This window comes from Cuculus canorus, chromosome 6, assembly GCF_017976375.1.
Source record: "Cuculus canorus isolate bCucCan1 chromosome 6, bCucCan1.pri, whole genome shotgun sequence".
Classification (NCBI taxonomy): domain Eukaryota; kingdom Metazoa; phylum Chordata; class Aves; order Cuculiformes; family Cuculidae; genus Cuculus; species Cuculus canorus.
In genome coordinates, this window is record NC_071406.1 from 7,537,924 (window position 1) to 7,557,700 (window position 19,777).

Here is a 19,777-nt window from a genome sequence, read left to right on the forward strand (position 1 = left end):
ATTCCCCTGCAGCCTGTGGTGAAAACCATCGTGAGGCAGGCTGTTCCCTATGGCCATGAAGGATCCCATACTGGAGCAGGTGGATGCCCAAAGGAGGCTTTGACCCTGTGGGAAGCCTGTGCTGCAGCAGGCTCTTGGCTAGACCTATGGACTCCTGGAGAGAGGAGCCCACACCACAGCAGGGTTGCTGGCAGGACTTGTGAATCCCTGAGGGACCTACCCTGCAGCAGTCTGTTCCTGAAGGACTGCACCCCGTGGGAGGGACCCATGCTGGAGTAGCTTGTGAAGAACTGCAGCTCATGGGAAGGACTCACGTTGGAGAAGTTAATGGGGAATTGTCTCTCATGGGAGTCAGCCCATGCTGGAGCAGGGGAGGAGTGTGAGGAGTCCCCCCCGGAGGAGGAAGGAGTGGCAGAGACAATGTGTGATGAGCTGACTGCAACCCCTATTCCCTGTCCCACTGCACCGCTCAGGGGAGGAGGTAAAGAAAAGTGAGAGTGAAGTTAAGCCAGGGAAGAAGGGAAGGGTTGGAAGAAGGTGTTTTAAGATTTAGTTTTTATTTTCTTATTATCCAACTCTGATTTCTTTGGTAATAATTTCCCCAAATTGAGCCTGTTTCACCCGTGATGGTAATTGCTGAGTGATCTCCCTGTTCTTATCTCGACCCATGAGCATTTTGTTATCTTTTCTCTCCCCTGTCCTGCTGAGAAGGGGGAGTGATAGAGCGGCTTTTATGGGCACCTGGTGTCCAGCCAGGGTCAACCCACCACAGTCCTGAGCTGCACAGTACAAGCTTGATTTCTCAGTTATCTTTGTTGAAAGGCAAGTTTGGAATACTCTAGATTCTCTTCTCACCTGTGCTTCTGGGCTTCTGTTGTGTGTAAAGTGGGACAGATACGTTGGTGTATATTCCAGCACAGATTTTGGGTTTATTTATGACACAGTGCTAGTTCCTACAGTTTAGAGATAATCTATCTCCCTTTTTGCCACTGTGTAATTTGGGCGCCCAGTTTTAGGAACATAACAGCCATTTAGGTTCTTACATCAGGCCTCTGTTTCTAAGCACACCTAACATATTTAGAATATCATGCCATTTAGGTGCCTAACTTCAGACATCTAGCTTGGAAATTAGGAACCAAGTTCCTCTCATCTATGGGGGAAACAACACCTATCCAGCTCAAAACGTTATCTTCCATTAGTGTTTTACCATACGCTCAGATACAGAGCCTTATTAGGCTTAGTAGGAAAATCTTTGAATTATAATTGCTTAAGTAAATGCAATAATTTTAGTCTCTTAAAATCTGTGTTATTGAGTCTGCTGTAATTAAGAGTAATTGATATTGTTTTAAAATAATGCACTGGCAGTTGGGGCACTAAGATTTACCCATTGTGTATTGCAGAACACATATTATAAGTATATAGTGTATATTTTTTCAGAGCACGTGTATTGGAGGCAGTGCAGAACAATAGAAAACAAAACAATGCAAAAAAGAATAAGTGAGGGTGGAATCAGGCCTAAACATTTCCAAGTAGTCGTATAACCTACGTCTTGTTATTCCATGTTGTGCTGATATACCTAGCAGACAGGGAAAAAGCAGAAACTAGATAATTCCCTGTATCAGTGGGGAGCTTTCAAACTACATGCTGTTTCAGCTGTAGTTGATGTGAACATAGTTTATTTCTTCTCTAATCAACTCGTTTCTAGGAAATAATCCAAGAAACTCTAGGAAGTAATGATGTGGTTTGCCTGTTCCTTCATTTACTGCCATTATTTTTGAGGAGGTCATTTCAGTGACAATTCACTTTTTGCTGGTCATCTGCTCTTTGTGTTTAGGATAAAAAAGAATTCCAGATTCTGTTGCTAGTCTGAATAATTTTTATTCTAGATATTTAAAAGTTAGACAAGCTAAGCAAATGACTGCTGATTTTTCACAACAGGTCTAATCATAGTACTTGATTTAAAGAAAAGATTATTAGAAAAATCATGTAGCTTTTCTCTGTACTACCACCTTTGCAATAATTTTCTGGGCACAATGCACTGAGAGTTCATAAATGTAGATTAAGCAATTAAATATAGACTTACCAATTAGCCAGGGAAACCAGTATTTGGACATCCTTCCATCTATCTGCATGTCCCAGGGATGCACAAAGAGACAGCAATTTAGTTGTTCAGCAGCCTGCAGCAAAAAGAAAATATCTAAGTCTTGAGTAATCATACCAAAATGCATCTTAGTTCTTAGACATGCTTTAAAGATTTCCTGCAAAATGGTACTGAACATTAGTACTAGTAATGAAAATAGGCCCAGGAGTAAGAACTATAAGCGACAGGTGGTTATATTTACTCCTCTGGGCCTTATCCTTGAAATCCTCACTCAGTTTCAAGGTTCTTTTTGAGCTACAGGATTGGAAACACCAATTAAAATATCTTTTTTATGTTAGCCAAGTGTTCCTCAGATTAATGCAGTACAAAAATGCTTTTTTTAGCTGTGTTTGTCAGCCATCCTGCAGTACAAAACTCTTGTTCAAACCAGCGTTCTTCTGGTTTCATTACACATATGAAGATGATTCTCATGCTTTATAGAACCATCTCAGGATGGTTTTGCAGAATTGTTCCAGTGGCATTCAGGAAATTTCATTGTTGTTGCACTACATTTGTCCCCTTTCGCCCTCTGGCTGTCTTAAAAAGAAGATAAAACTACTCCTAATCCACCTTAAGAGTTTAATATCTAGCTGTATTCTAATCAATAGCCCATCCTTCACTCAAGTATATTAATTTTTCCAAAACTACTGATGTCTTTGGAAAGGAAAACAGAAGAACACCATAGGATGCCAATTCTGAATGAGTAATTTAACTATGTGCTTAAATTTAAGTCTCTAGTCATCCGAGTCATTCATATGCTTAACCAGGATTTAACAGCTTTATTTTGTCAGATGTATTTCTGGACCTCCTCTTGTTGCTAAGGAGATTATCACACATTTGGAAAATTTGGGTTAGTTACTGATACCTGCATAATTAAAGCTGCGACTTTTGGGTTGTAGGGAGTAATCACCATCTATATTTGTAAACTAAAAATAGCAGGTCATTAATTGGCTTGGCAGACCGATGAAGTTCATTATCAAATATGGCTTAATTTCTCAACCTTTATTATCCAGGGATATTTCTAAAAGCGATAGAGGTTATTTCCTTTATGTGTTAAACATAAGTTGAAGAGTGTACAGTGTAAGATCCCAGTACAAGACAGGGACCCCAGTGTAAGAGAGAAATGGAGCTACTGGAGAGAGGCCAAAGATTATAAAGGGACTGGAGCATCTCTTCTATAAGGAAATGCTGCTAGAGCTGGGCCAGTTTAGCCTCGAGAAGGGAAGGTTCGAGGGGAGCTCACTAATGTATATAAATACCCAAAGGGAGGGTATAAGAAGATGGAGCCAGGTTCCTTTCTGTAATGCCCAGTGACAGGGTCAGAGGCAATGAACACAAACTGAAACACAGGAGGTTCCCTCGGACGTTAGGACACGCTTTCTTACTGCAGGGATAACTGAGCTCTAGCACAGGTTGCCCAGAGAAGTTGTGGGGTCTCCCTCTGTCGAGATCTTCAAAAGCCATCAGGACATGGTCCTGGGCATCTGGCTCTGTGTGGTCCTGCTTCAGCAGCGGGTTTGATCCAGGTGACCTCGAGGTAACTTCCAGCCCTGACCATTCTGTGATTCTGTGACTGCCTGCATCTCCATCAGTGGAAGCTGATAACTGTGTGACCACCTGCACTAACAGCTTTCTTGAATAATTTGAGCATTCTGAAAAATAACCCCTATGGATCAATTTCAAGCTGACAGCTGTAATAACCTGTGAAACAGAGACAGAATGCACATTGATTAAATCCCATAATTCAGACAAAGGATTGTCCTCGTCTGAACCTCTGGCTATTAAAGAAATGCAATCTTAAATCTTAACTTTATAATCAATAAATTCAGTTTGGAACTTTTGGTCCCATTTGCATAATTCTGTATGGTACCTTGGCTCTATAGGTATCTCTGAAAATCTAAAGGAGTTTTATCAATTATCTCAATAGGGACTGGACACAGTAACTTGAACCCTAAAGCAAACCCTGCAGAAATGCTTTGTTTGATATTGCACTTTACTTGCAAACCGAGAAGTCAACTCTACAGTGAGAACTCATATCATAAAAAGATTTTAGTATTATTATAAAATATGTTTCAGAATGTTTTATATAATGAATTATCATAGATAATTGAAGCTGCATCTCTCTAATCACGGATCAGAGCAGAAGGCTCAGTTGTTTTAATGTGCATATAAAATCAGTTGATTGAATATGTCCCAGAATACTTTTAGACAGAATTCTTTTAGATGGAATTCTGTATCACTGACTTCCCCAAAATAAGGAAAGAAACATTTACTCACAGCATAAATATCATACAGTTCGGGTGCATTCAGGTCCCATTCATTGACATGAGATCCTATTTGTACTCCAGGAAATCCAAGTTCATTCACGCAGCGATGCATTTCCTTCACAGCCAGGTCTGGAGCTTGCAAAGGTAACGTGCCCAAGCCGACAAACCTCTTGGGGTACTTTTTTACTGTAGCAGCTAAGTCATTATTTAATATCTGGGCTAGATCTAAAGTATCCTGAGGTTTCGCCTGGTAAGATATTAAGCAGAATAGTACATTAAAATATAGTTCTCAAATGTTATCAGCTTTTGAAGGTATTGGATAAATGTCACGGCAAACAATTCAGAGACAGGGTTTGAACCTAAAATTTACTTTACAGTTCTGAATGGCTAGAAACCAGTAGGGCTAAAATTTGCCTCACTTTGAAACCTCTGGGTGCAGTTCTGCTTATTGTCTTGAATATTTTATCAACTGCTGTTGCCTTTACTGCCCAGGATGAGTGTAAAAAAGGTCAAGTTGCTGAGGCACTTAAGTATCTGGTCTTTTCTGTTTATCCCGAAGCAAAGACTTCCGTATATAGTATTTAAACATAGAAATGTTTATTTTCTCTCCTATTAGTTGAGCTGGAGAGATAAAAATAAGAAATGTGAAATGCTGGAGCATGAGAATTCTACAGAGAAAACCTCACTGACATTTAGAAGGAGATAACAGCCATAATTCTAATAAGGGAATGGCAGTATCCGTACAATTAATTTCCTGTTTCCCCCCAACACATATTTAATGAAAAAAATTCCCAAAGATACCAGAATAAAATTTTAAAGATATGTCACCCAACAAGAAATTCTGAAGATCAGTGGTACCACTTATATAACACAATGATTTTTAATGTAGCGTATCTGTTTACATATAACAACTCGATGTGTACACACAGCTAAATAGTGACATTGGAAATGTATTTAGAACAGCATTGTGCTGTGCTTTAATTTCTCCAGCTGGTTTTATTTCTTCGATGGATTCAAGATGACCACGCAGCGAACATATTAATTTTAATTTGCTACTGTATTTTAAGATTCAAAGCATTCTAGGTCAATGAGCCCCATGTCACATTTAAAAGAAAGTGGGACAAGACCACATACATCTTTTACTTCTTTTTTTCATGAGAAAATACTGCTTGATGCCAAGCTTTGATGGAATCTGTACGTATATGTCTGCCTGCTAACCATGGATTCACACTCTGTAAATTCTTTCTCCCTGTTAGGTCCCCAGCAGACATTCTGGTGTCTCATTCCTTCTTACTGGGTGCATTCCGAAGTGGAGCTTTGCCAGGATGCTCTCCTGGCTCTTCTGATACCTGGACAACATTTTGTCTTTTGTTTTTCACAGCAGTGCTGTTCCTCATTTGCTTCAGAGCTCTTGTGACTACTTCCATCACCTCATTTTTAGGATGATGCATTTATTTATTAAAATTTTTGTGACTTCTGTCTTACAAAACACGCCAGTAGGAACCTACCCAGTAGCTGAACATTACAGGAACCGTGGAAAGGACTTGGACTGTGACCCCTGAGTAAGAAAAAGCAGTTATTAACTTTTCATTTTTTGGTAAAATGTTAAAAATATGAAGCACTTTGGTTTAAAAGGTAGAAGGTGAAAGCTTTAATGGCAAGAAAGACTGATTTAACAGTGATGTGGGTAGGATCATGGTTTTAAGTCTTGCAGTGTATCAGTTTATTAGGATTGGAATACTTTTGCTAAGTAGAAATAAAATTAACACTTTCATATTCATGCTAGAATATTTTGTGTAAATAGGTATTCTGATTTTAGAAGTATTTGGTGTGCACATGTACAATTCAAATGGTAAATTAATGCCGCTGTCACATAAATGAATGTGATGTTAAATCAACAGAATACAGTACCTTAAGTTAACTTTGGGGTCACATTTATCATATATATTTAATAAATAAATATGTAAATTAGTTCAAAGATAAACAATGTTAAGTTAATAGTGGCTGTTAAACAATGTGTTCCCCATTGTTTAAGCTATATTGTGTTAGGTTTGATTCATCCTGTGTCTGGATTACTGAGGTTGTAAGTATAAAATATTCTGCTTGGTTTTAGAAATAATGTTGATGTTAGGAATAAAGAGAATTAAGTTTATGTTGTTTGGTTTCTGTTCAAACACAGTTCTGTATCATAACTTTGTGTTTGACAGGTTACAGGAATGAACACAACAACCTAGCAGATTAACAACAGAGGAAACAATAAATAATAATTACTATTAAAAACTATGGTTTTTATGTTGGATTGTAATTATTTATGCACATATTTTGTCATGTTTTAAAGAAATTAACTTGGTTGTTAGTCATGAAACTAGCAATGCAAACAATGGCAGAAACAACTTGAAGATAATTTCTTCTAAGACAGTGACCTCACCAAAGCACTCAAATGTTTAACAAAACGATTCATTCTCCTTCTCAGTATTCTAAACAGGAAACAAGATGGGAAGGGGACTCACTTTTACAGGATCTGATTAATATTTTGTGCAGCAACAGTGGTTTGGGGTTAAGGATTAGGTCTACAAAAGTACATCTATAAGGAGGTAAGCTTGAATTGTAGTATCCACCAATACACTACTGGACACTTGATTAATATCTTTGAGGACATTCACCATCTTTTCCACAGTAAGCATTGCTGCTGGTTTCAATCTGTTTTTACATTTCTGAGCAGATTTAACCTAAAGCTTAAGGGTAAATTTGCAAGCTGAACATTCCTAGGCACTATGTTTAGGAAGGAGAAGAATTAGCATAGAAAACCTTCTTCAAAGGGTTTTACAATGGTGAAAATATTAAGCAAAGGCAGTTAAGATTAACTGAAAGATTTTCTCCAACGAAATGGTAATGATTTGTGCCACGGAACCGTGATGTTAATTACCAGCTTGTTTTATTGAATTACCTCAACAGTTTGTTTTATTGAGTGGATCAAGGCATAGGTTTGTATACCAAATAGATGTAGGACATATGAGAACTAATTCAGTCTCTTTGGTACGTTGGTTACCTTTTCTTATTACTGGCAAGATTTCTTGGGCACTGCATAGGCAAAGCCTTTTAGCAACCAAGCTGTAAATTATCTCTCCATGTTAGTAACTTTCTTCGTAGTAGCTGGTATGGGGCTATGTTAAGGATTTGCACTGGGAACTGTTAATAGCAGAGATGTTGTAGTTATTGCTGAGCAGAGCTGATACAGAGTCAAGAAGGCCTTTTCTGCTCCTCACCCCACCCCACCAGCGAGTGGGCTGGGGGATGCACAAGAAGCTGGGAGAGAACACAGCTGGGACAGAAGAGCCAACTGACAAAAGGCCATTCCACACTGTATTTATCTCAACCCACGAGTTCTCACTTTCACCATTCTGATTCTCTGCACCATCCCACTGGGGAGGGAAGTCAGTGAATGTCTGCATGGAGCTTAGTTGCCCATCTAAACAACAACATACCTTACCGTGACTGATGCTAGTTTTGTTCAGTTGGCAGTCTCCTTCTGTCTTGGTTCCAGAATTATGCCATATTTGGAGGTTAAATTTTTGATATTATAGGTCTCAGCCTCTGTTACAGAAAATATTTTTTTAACTAAGTAGCTACAGCTTTGTAAACCAAAAAAGAGTGAGTGTGGTCCATAGTGTGTATCATTAGAAAACCAGCAAGAATGTAAAACTCCAAGACCTTTTTTTGCCTTCACGCTTAATTGGTGTTTCTCTGGTAATAAAAAGGGACAGTTTTATGGCACGAGTCACCAGATGGTGCTGTAACACACAGATTTCGATTTTTATTTTTTTTTTTAAAGTGAATGAGCACTTTAGTTTATGGAGAAATAGTGTGGTGTTGGCTCTATGATATATTTTCTTTCCCAGACAGCTGTTGCAAAACTTTGAAAAAAATTCCTACTGTGTTTTCCCTTTGTCTGCAGCAAATTGATGGGGCAGAATTGTTTTACAGGAACTTGCCATTAGTGTTGGGGAAAATACCTGAAACGGAAGGATACCCAAAGCCTATTTGTGATCCACGCTGTGGCTGAATGACATGGAAACTCCCTAAATCACTGAGCTAACTCAAGGAATGATTACAGCCTAGTCAAGGCAGCATATTTCAGTGAGGTTTTAAAGACATTCTAGCATTCCCATTAATAGTCTAATGGTTGGTTTTTGAAATACTGCTTCTCCGGGGTGAAAAGGAGGTAGCTGAAAGTTGAAGGAAACAATAATCATAAGGATGCTACATATAAAATATCGGCTTTTCAGAGTAATTCAGCTATTGATTTCTTATGAAAATTGGAGAAGATACTCAAGTAGTGACTACTGAGAAACTGATGTAGGGAATCATTCGGGCCTCAATCTAAGTAAAAACAATCTTCAGTAACATAACATTTCTCTTACAAAAGTAATTTGGAAATACAGTGTTAATAAGAACTAACAAAAATGACTGATCAGACTAGAAGTTCCTTCTCCCATTGTCAGTCTCCCACCTTACAAACTTTGTTTAGTGGCATACAAGTAATTTGATAAAAAATAAATTTGCAAATCTGGCATCTGATTAAGTTTCTTTCTACATCTGGAAAATTCTCTTTTCTGAGAAAGTAATTGTATCTATTCTCTAGCTCAGAGTCCTCTAGCAAAAATGCAGAATGAAGTTGCAACATGCAAACAGAAAACAATATTGGAAAAGGAAACAAATTACAAAAAATCCTATGAGTAAACAGGATCTTTTTAACTTTGGAACAAAAATGAAAGGGCTTCCCCTTTGATGTAAATCACTTTTACACCTGGAATGTGTCTTGCCTTTTCCAAGTCTACAGTCAGTCATCCTTACTTATGTCAACAAATTTGTTACTATATTAACAATACCACGAAAATCAGTGAGCCCATTTGGGGAATAAATTGCTGCTGAAAATGAGGGAAGTTACAGGAATGTGTCCCATTTGTGGCTGAATAGAAGACCTATCAAATTTCACTGGCTTTCAACAGACTTAAACTAATGAATTGGTATGCTAAACATTTTAATTTTGATATTGTTATTGACCACTTTCAAATGCCCTAACAGAGACCTTGCTGTTACTCTAAATGAGACAAAATGCTTTCCATCCTTTTTGGAGGTACCTGATAGGTCCATCTCTTTAATCCGTACTTCTGGATCCCAGCAGTTCTCTTGAATAACTCTAAAAACCTTTCCATCCTTCATCATCTTTGCCTGTCCCTGTGAAATGATATTTTCATGTAAGTGTGAGAAAGTATTACATACTAATTTATAGGTACTTGAGTATATTGTGCTCCCTACAGAGATTCAGTGACAACATTTTGTTCTTTTATTTTGATTCAGTAGGTATTTTTAATCAAAGACTGTTTTAAAATAGTCATTAATAAAACAGTAATTTATAGTTCAGATAGCATGAATTCTTCATAACAGAAAAATCCCCTTTCTTCTGCAATGCATAGCACTCTACATTTGTTTGGAAAAGATATCCGGTATCTTAATCCAAGTTTATCCTTAAACCAAAATTTGACCTCAAAACAATGCTCTAATTAAATCTGTGCTAAATTTTCCCCTTGGGTATGCGTGTGTACTTTTAAAGTCAATAGCATCACAGTGATTGCAGTAACTACAGAAACAATTGTGCAGCTCTGTTAATTTCGGTCCAGTTGTTTCAAATCAGCAGTGATACCGAGACAAAAGCAGACCTATTGTGTTGTCTTCAGAGATTACGTTTTCTCCTTGGGAAAGAAGAAGAATTATTGAAGAATTCATATTCAGAGGAAAATAAAATCCTAAACAAAACCTAAATACAGTATAAAACCATGACCTGAATTAGCATAATCATTAGATCACAGAATCACAGAATGGTTTGGGTTGGAAGGGACCTTAAGGATCATCCAGTTCCAACCATCCTGCCATGGGCAGGGACACCTCCCACTGGATCAGGTTGCTCAAAGCCTCTTCCAACCTGGCCTTGAACACCTCCAGGGGTGGGACAGCCACCACTTCTCTGGGCAACCTGTGCCACTGCCTCACTACCCTCACAGTAAAAAAATTCTTCCTAAAATCTAACCAAAATCTTCCCTCTTCCAGCTTAAACCCATTACTGATATGTCACCAATCCCCAAACTTAGAGAGTAATATTATTAAGGCTATCAAATTTAATACCATTCCTTTAACTATGAACGTAGAAACTTCCTTTTTATACTTAATTTTTGGTTGAGTTGTCAGTTGTCCAAAGAGGCTGAGTAGGCAGCATTGTCACATTAAACAGTGAATTATCTGTTACTGCTGTACGTATCCACATGCTTCTATGGGCTTGGGAAGGCAGACAATACTGCCTTTCTGTGAGCTTAACACATGCACAACTCGATGAGATACGATTGACGAATACTTGCAAGGCCCGAGTATTTCTTGGTTGCTTGAAGCTACTCTAGGGATAAACGGGAATGGGTGAAAGCCAGAAGATCCATTTGACCCCGTGTATTTGGGATGGGTAATTGCTGTCCCGTAGTAGATATATGGGACAATGAACACACTGCATCTGCACTTGAAACTTGAAAACCAGGTGAGAAAACACAGCAGCTATTCCTCCACCTTCACAGCAAACAGAAGCTATTTCTTCTGACCCTTCCTGAAAAGGAATTCTCTCTCTCCAAAGGCCACCTTCTTTTTTCTCACAAAATTTGTTTATTTAGGATCCTGTTAAATCAGAATATTCCCTACTAGTATGGTAAAACAGAAATAATCAAATTTATCTACTACTCAGAGCTGGGTTTCAGTCCCTTCTGAGAAGTCAGGCTGTTCTTAACCTTGAATTTGTTACTAACTTCATGCATCATTTACAAATATACTGCCCTAATGAATATTTTAAAGCTCTCTTCAACAAATCTAACTGTGCTGCCTTGGCCAATTGTCACGTTAGTTGTTAGTTGCATCACAGGTTGTGAAAATTACTTGAACTATTACAGTCAGTAATAACAACTACATAGTCCTGATCCTCTGGTAAAACACTTCAGGTTCTTGTAAAATCGATTTTCCAACCTGACAGAAAGGTTTACTCTAGCCATACACTCCGATCCATTAAAAAAAGATCAGTGCGGTGCTGGTGATTGCCTAATGAACAGAAAATATACTCGGGGTGTACTCAGAGAAAAAGGCAGGGTAGAACCGAGCACTGCCTCACATATGAACAGATCGTGTGGCCTTTACTGGATTATCACTGGGGGTATTTTTGTGAGCACCAGTGACTTCTCAGTCTTTCCTCACACACAGGTAAGGCAAAGCAGCTCACTGCTCACGTGTACTTTCTTCTGCTAATACTGAATGTTAGATAGACTGTAATTTTATTAGCAACTTTGACGGTGCTCCTACCTAAATGCTGAGATAAACAGCTGCTCTCTGAACGTTGCAACAGAGTTTGCAGTACAGGAAAGGCTTCTAATAAGCCATGTACTGTTTTCATTGAAGGATTAGTTGAACGCTTTGCTATTTTCATTCGCATTAACTGATTCTTTGTGAACACGCTACAGGTCGAGGCTAAGCTCACATCACTGTACGTTAGCAACAACAAATGATTATATAGGAAAGGAAAACACGTTCATTTGGATAGATCCATGCTTGTGTATGTGAGGATAGAAAGATCTGGTCCAGCAATGCTGTGACTGGAAAATGAATCATATTGCTGTCGTCTCTAGACACCGACACTAATTTGCACCTGATATTTTTTAAAATGAGAAATTACTCAGAACCCTCAAGTGAGAAACAAGACTTTTTTTTTTGCAAGATTTTTTTTGCAGTAGTAAGAATGGAACAAAGATGAGGAAAAAAATTTTCAGGTTCAAAAGCAACAGATGCAGTGCTGAAAATCTCATGAAAGACCAAAGATTTTTATTTGCAAGGTTAACACAATTTTTTAAGGGCACAGCTAAAGAATTCTATCATATATTCTATCACTCTATTGCATTCCATCTTAAACATTATCTGATATTTAAGGCTTTAATTAATTTTTGTGGAAATTAAGAGAGAGCTATTTAAGAAATTAAGTCCAGCACACTTCAGCAAGCTATATTTAAAATTAACCCATCACTAAGTTAGTCACATCCCAAACTGCACTTCTTTAAAAATGCATTTAATTATTTTCTTCTAGTTTGACCCTGATGCTTCTTCACAGAATGACATGAAAAGCTTTTGCTGTTTTTTAATCTTAAGAGCTAACTTCCCCTGCTCCACGTATCTGAACGGGATTTTATTTTGCCATGCGCTTCTTTCATGCAACGTTTTCAGACAGAAGTAGGCTAGACAGAATTCTCTGTAGACTGTATGAGGCTTTTATTGCCTTGCCACAAAGTTCTTTTGTAAAATATTTTTAGCAAGGAATTTTAGCATCAGACCTGCAACAAACAGCCAAGCTGTTAAAAATGTCTCCAACAATTCTCCCCTTCCTTCATCTACCATGTATCTCGGAAGCTGTGCCATTCACACTTTGGTTCAGCAGGTGGCTTGTTCTCTCCTCCTGTGCCTGCTTAGACTCAGATCTCAAATTTCAGCATAATATTTGTTTATTCCTAATTCTCAGTCTCAACCTTCGTGTTCTGTGGTGCTTTTTAATAAAGAATTGTTACGCATTTGACAGCATAGCCTTGCATGTTACAGAATGACAACAGTGTATATATCACTAGGTTGCAATAAATAGACACCAGATTGTATCCGTTTTATCTGCTTTTTTTTCAGCTACTGTGTGCATATACACAATCACAAAGAAGTACGATTTTGCGGCGTGACAAGGGGATGAGGGAATGTCTAGTTCCGCTGAAATCAACAGGAACTATGTATTTAACCGTACCCTGGTTACCTGGAAGATCCAAATCTTGTCTCTCTAAATAAAAGTTGAATCTCTACAGCGAATGAATGAATTACCCAAATCACAACCAGAAACAAAGAAGACTGGGTACTGTTTTCTTTATAAGGTTTCCCCAAACAGAGAAGCACTGTCACCCTGAAAATGTTAAGTACTAAATCTTTCTTTCACTTACCTGTCTAGCTCTCAATGTAGAATTCTTATGTTGAGAGCATGTCTGACTTTCAGAAGAGCAAGCTCGATTAACCCTTGTAAAACACTGTGCAATACAGCCTGCCATTATGTAACATAGCTGGGGTTCTCTTCACATAGAATCATAGAATCCCTAGGTTGAAAAGACCTTTGAAATCATCAAGTCCAACTGTACCTGTCTACTACTAAATCATTTCCCTAAGCACTTCATCTGCCCGTCTCTTAAATACCTCCTGGGATGGTGATTCAATCACCTCCCTGGGCAGCCATTCCAGTGCTTGATAACCCTTTCATCAAGTTTTTCCTAATGTCCAATCTGACCCCCCTTTCCATTCCTGACGCAGCCTGAGGCAGTTCCCTCTCATCCCATCACCTGTCACTTGGGAGAAGAGACCAACACCCACCTCCCTACAACCTCCTCTCAGGTAGTTGTAGACAACAATAAGGTTTCCCCTCAGCCTCCTCTTCCTCAGGCTGAACAACCCCAGTTCCCACAGCCACTCCTCGTAACACTTGTTCTCCAGCCCCTTCACAACATGCTGTAGGTGTTATGTGCTGACACGCTCTGTTGAGCCATTCATGCTCTTAACTTTGCATCTTTTTTCTTCTAGCTTACTGTATCCAAATTATTCTTTCTGCTCTTATCTACCCAGCCTCTGTTGTCTTCATATTTTTTCCTTAATTATCTGGCCAATACCTTCCATTTTTTTTTATTCCTTCCATATCTGTACAACTCACAACATTCTTGTGGTAGGCAACTACAGATGAGGTTTTTTAACTAAGGACAGGTACATACGAAATGGAAAGTGAACTGAAGTCTTCGGAGACCTCTTTTTAATGCCATCTTTCTAATCTCCTCCCTTCCAGAGACCTATGCCATTTGCAGTGACAGGCTTTCCTGAATATTCTTAGGAGTGGGGAGCTGATGGATCACAGGAAGAAGCTGGCTTCCTATGACAGCATTTGAGATAAACAGGGACATCTGACTGCCAAAGTTATCATATGGTAACCTCTCTTACATCCTTGTGGTAGTTTTGTAATGGTCTTATCAAAAGATAAACTGTCCTCCTGTGCTAATTCTGTAATGCCCTTATCAAATGTAACGCCTTTCTGATCTCACACAGAATTAAGCATTCAAGAAACAAGTTCTGTCTCCTTCGGAGTAAATACACGTATTCTGCTGACTTCAGTACCAACAGGATGGATTCAGAATGCAGATGGACAGCTAGCATAGACTCATGGCATCTGGAGACGTGTTGTTCCAGTTGCCCCACTGTAGCTCAGAAGAGCGTTTGTAAAGTTAATACAGTGGATGGATGTAAAAAAGTGAAGGCAAGTCTTCCTTTTACTTGCCAATAAACCTCCAGTTCCTAATTTTCCACATCTCCAAATTGATTGTCTTTATTATTCTGCTTACTTGTTCTCGTTCTCATGAAGTTAGAGAAATTACTCTTTCTCTTTCACTCAGACATGAAGACATTTTCATATCTGAGTTCTTTAACTTTGCTTGAAATAGCAGTTCATTTTGGTTCTTCTTCTCATACAGATGACTGCATGTAACTAAAAGAAAATCTACAAGTAATCTGCTTTAGGTTGACCTATCTCATTGAAAAGAATTCCTTAGAGCTATCCATTCCAGGTACTAAAATGAGATGATGATGAAAAAATGGATAATGGTTCATAAAAAAAGCCTGTGAATTTCAGCTTCAAGCAAAAAGTTCTGCTGAGGTATATCAGGACTTAGAGTGATATTACTTCATAGAAAACACAAGTCTAGAGAAATTTGTATCAAAGACGGACAGCCTTATTGCCACTTTGCTTTTTAACAGATTTACTGAAAGTTATTGTTCCTGATGACGAGATCAGTTTAGAACACCAAACAGCCCAAACCTTGCAGTGATGGTCCAGCTGCACCCATCCACCATATCCGTATCTCTGAGAAAGAAAGAAGAAAAAGCCAGTGCTAGTTAGCGCTCTGCAATCATAACAAAAATCTCAGTTCTTGCAATCCAGCAGTACCTTCTTTAGGGGAAACACGCGCATGCTCAGTTTTGAGACTACAAGTAGCACCACTGACTTCAGCAGAAGTGATGAAGTTTAACTGGACTCGTCTAACGGTCTTTGCAGATCTGAATTTTCTGCTCCATTCAACAACATTTTTAAGTAAGTCTTACAACCAATTTCAAAATGCTTAAAGTTGCTTTACTATATCGAGGTTCTAACTGGAATTATTTTAACACAGGAAAAATTAAATCAAGCATTTGGCAATATGAAAACTGAGCTGACAATTTTCCAATTTGTGATGAGTTAATCATTAGCACAAAGAAGTATTGATTCCACTTTTCAGCTTCCATGATTCAGCAGCAGGACTGAAGGTCAATCTTTTGCCTATTAATATTTAAACAGCCAAGAGAAGCTAAAAAGGAAAAGCTTAGATGCTCATTGATTCTTCCAGAGAGATTCAAAATTGTTTATGAAAAACTCTCAAATCCTACAAAAGATGCTGATTGCCTTTTATTTTCATAGATTATCAGATTAGAAATAAGTGAAAACTATCATAATAGACTGAAAACAATGCTCAGAATTCCCGTTTTTCTGTAAATAAACACTTCAAAGGAAACTGGGTGAAAGCAGACATTTCTTTCACTGAAATGTAAAAACAATTTGAATTCAGTCCTGAATTTCCTGTGATAACAAATCATTACTTAACACCAGTGTGAGATTTCCTATGTAGGGTGCAGAGCCAAGCCTCTGGACTTCAGTCAATCAGAGATGCTGACAATTAAGGCTATGCATGTTTTATTTATGTATATTTAGCTACGTAGTGATGGATATTTTATATAAATTGATAAATGTATATGGTTTTTTAGTTTTTATATAGACACACTATTTAAATTCAGGGAAAATTTTGTGAGTGACACCTAACGAGGACTTTAAGTTTTCACTAGCTCCATACTAATTCCACATGTCAGCTGTGAAGAAAATGTGTACCTAAAGGTGATCAAGGACCATTTAAGCAATAGAGAAACCCACTGGTCTTGATTTGAACTTGTTCTCTTCTTTCTTGCCCAGAGTTATTAGTTGGATGTATTGACAGTCCTTATTTTATTTATTTCTATGAATTTTTATACTTCCTATGGGATCCTAAGCTCTTAAATAAGGTTCTTGAAAACAGAATTTTCTATTCATAGGTTCAAGGTTCAGTATTTATAAGCCTGGGAAAAAAGACAGAAAAGTTCAGCACTGTGTGTGCATATTAGCATTGCCTCGTCAATTTTTCATGAGCGAGATGTAGAGAACTATGTTAATGGCTTGAATTTTCAGAGGACTCTAGGAAATTCTGCGAGTTTGTTTTCCATTCTAGGCCCATTAATAAACCATGGAATCACTCAGTTTTTAGAGCAGAGGAGACAAAACCTAGCAGGTTTGGTATTTGCCTCTCTATCATACCAGTGTTTAAATAAATGCAACACTGCCCTACAGGGTCTAACAGTAGTGAATTCAGCCTCAATGTACATCCATGAACACCAAGGGATTCTTGAGGTGATTTTATCTCAGTAAATGTATTGCCCTTTTAAAGTATATACAGAGAAAAAATATTTTAAATGATGTAAAATCAGAATGAAGGGATTTTATAGGTGTTTTTATAGGGATGTTGCACAAAAAAAAGGACAAAATCTGAAACAGGCAAGATTAACCTGTCTCCATAGTCTGGAGTTTTAAACTCCTATTCATTTAAAACAGACGTACTTGTTCTAAAAATATCTCATATACATTATCCAGTGTGTATTTGTTTTTTCTTCGAGGAGGTCCTATAATTACAAATAGAAAGTTCAAGTAGATGTTTAAAAAGAACTTCCTAGGGAAACAAGGAAACAAACATTCCTTTCCAGGAGGTTTTATGCATAATGATGTTATTTTTCACTACTAACGAAGAAATAATGCTATGTATGTTCTTCATGTCAGGCTTTCTCATGACTATTTACCGATACGGTGTGTACATTTTCCAGCTACTCTGGCTAATATCGAACTGATACTGCACTGTCGTGTTTAAAATCAGAGAAACACAGAGCTGATACTTATGGAACCTGTTATCATCACCCTCAATATAATTAAGTGAAAGAAAGGTACAGTGTAAAACAGAGCTTCAGTTAGAGCTAAGAGTTTTGTTGTTGAAGACAGGCACAGTGAAATCAAGAGGTTCCACACTACTGTCAGACACAGGGAATGTTCACTCAGACTACAAGCAATGCAGAATTACAATAAGGGAAGCAGCAACAATGCAGTTCTTCACTTTTCTACTCTTGGTTTTTATCACAAATGGAGACATTAAAGACTTATAAGAAAATAGCTATCCTGCATATACAAACACAATTTTTAATTGCAAATAATTTTAGATATATGTGTGTATGAACTATAAATATAGTTTCATGTCATCTTTTTTGATACAGTCTGTAGCACTGGAGATGTGACCCTTTATGAGTCAAAAAGAGATCAGACATCTCTAGATTTGATTGTGATTTTAATCATTTAGGCAATAACTCTACAACCTAATTCAGAATGAGAGGACTCCATGGCTTTTGATAATCTGAAATAAGTAAAGGATTATATTTATTACATGAAAACTTAAATGACACTTTCCACTCTCAAAGACTTTTCACAGGATCATGAAAATGATTACTGACAAGAATAAATTTATGTCATTGAATAATAATACTACCACGCAAAGAGTCAAAGTTAAGACAAGTTGACTTATAGCTGCAGTGTTTTGACAACTGAGATTTTGTATTTTTAGTACAATATGCTACTTCTTCCCAGTAACTGAAAAAATAACAGATATGAGTAAAATTATCATCATCAATTAACCATACTTAGAGAGACCCCAGTCCTATTGAAGTTAATGACCTTCATGTCTGTGGATATAAGATGTGAATTACTTTTGTTTTATATAACATTAATCTTGTCTAATATTTGGTTATTTCTCTTACTTAAAACAAAGGTAAATATCATTTAGGAACCTGACAGCTCTGGTTTTATCGAGAAAGTGGAATTTATGCCTCATCATTTGACAATTTTAGGTCTCATAAAAAACGAAGCAAAAATATAAGGATCAGTTCAGACTAAATAAACAATGGGAAACAGAGCCCAGTTTTCCATCCCTTTCTTTCCAGGAGTCTTGCTTTGCAGTGTAATTTGATATAAATATCTTATATCTGAAAAAATATCAAATTAGACAAAACCCTGGAGATGTTTATAACAGAACCCTGTATTCATTGTTCTTTCAAAAGTTACAGTGGTAGAAATTGTTGCTGATAACATAAGGCACTGAATATCTAAACTCTTATTACCTTTTTTAGGTCAGGCCATTCCTTAGGTAGAATGTGGCTATGAATATCGATTTTCATTTTTGAAGTAGCAAAGGAGAAATACTCTTTCAATGGAAATGTTTTCTAGGTAATTGCTACTGTCCTTCCTGTCCCTGGTCCAGCAGGTTATTCCCTTTGGTTGCTGCTCAGATCCACCTGCTTCCGTTTCAGGAGGGGCAGGTACAGTGGCCAACGGGGAGCCTGAATCCCGGAGGAGTGGCACTCTCAAAGAACAAAGGCTTCCAGCAGAAAGTCCCTGTTAATGCATAAACTATAGCTGACTGAGGGCAAAGGGAAAATGAATGTTTATCTTGGCACTACAAAGGAATTTTTTTTACACAGAATCAAAAATGCGAGCTTGGCTACATTTGAAAATCATTCCATAAAACTGAATTAGAATAAATGTATTAAACACGCTGACTCAAATTTCTTCCCTTCTCCCTTTTGGATTCTGAAATAATTTGCAGGAAGCATATAATATACCCTTAGTAGACAGTCATACCTCCTCTTCTTCTCTCTTTTCCTTCCCCTCCATCTTCTTCAAAGTTACGTAAAATCTCCACAGAAACATTGAGTTGTAGCGCTTTATTTTCCCCTTTTGATTATTCGTCAAGATATTTATACATGCTACTGTGTACTAGTGCTTACAGCCTCTCGAGCTGGCTCAAGGTCTGGCAGGAGAATGGCTCAGATTACTTTAGTAATTAATGATCATGGAATGTGTTGGCTAATCTGGCAAACGGTTTCTGCATCCTAAGTTAAGCTTAACGGGAACTAGCTCAGTTTTTCTGTGAAACTATGTCTCATGTTTTGCCCTTTTTACTATTACAATTCTCTCCTCAAGATACCCTTGCCTTTTATTTGGGCTGTATTTTTCTCTCTGTAATTTATTTCCTCTATAGTTTTATTTCAATGTATGCTACTCACATGGTGTCTT

General features: G+C 37.7%; 1 protein-coding gene across 4 annotated transcripts in view; it reads right to left on the bottom strand.

Moving 5' to 3' along the window:
* The window catches only part of ACMSD (aminocarboxymuconate semialdehyde decarboxylase), a 28,417-nt gene extending 8,940 nt beyond the window's left edge, over positions 1-19,477 (bottom strand). The window contains exons 1-6 of one of the 4 annotated variants that reach the window (XM_054070414.1): positions 19,343-19,425; positions 15,365-15,409; positions 9,549-9,645; positions 5,916-5,965; positions 4,418-4,654; positions 2,084-2,177 (exon numbers count right to left, since the gene is read on the bottom strand). In XM_054070414.1, coding sequence (XP_053926389.1) covers positions 2,084-2,177; positions 4,418-4,654; positions 5,916-5,965; positions 9,549-9,645; positions 15,365-15,409; positions 19,343-19,411 — 592 coding nt within the window. In that variant the 5' untranslated portion in view covers positions 19,412-19,425. Of the gene's footprint in view, positions 1-2,083; positions 2,178-4,417; positions 4,655-5,915; positions 5,966-9,548; positions 9,646-15,364; positions 15,410-18,822; positions 19,077-19,342 lie in introns of those variants that run through there. The other 3 variants (XM_009567659.2, XM_054070416.1, XM_054070415.1) reach the window with 3 other exon arrangements.
* Positions 19,478-19,777: the final 300 nt, after the last annotated feature.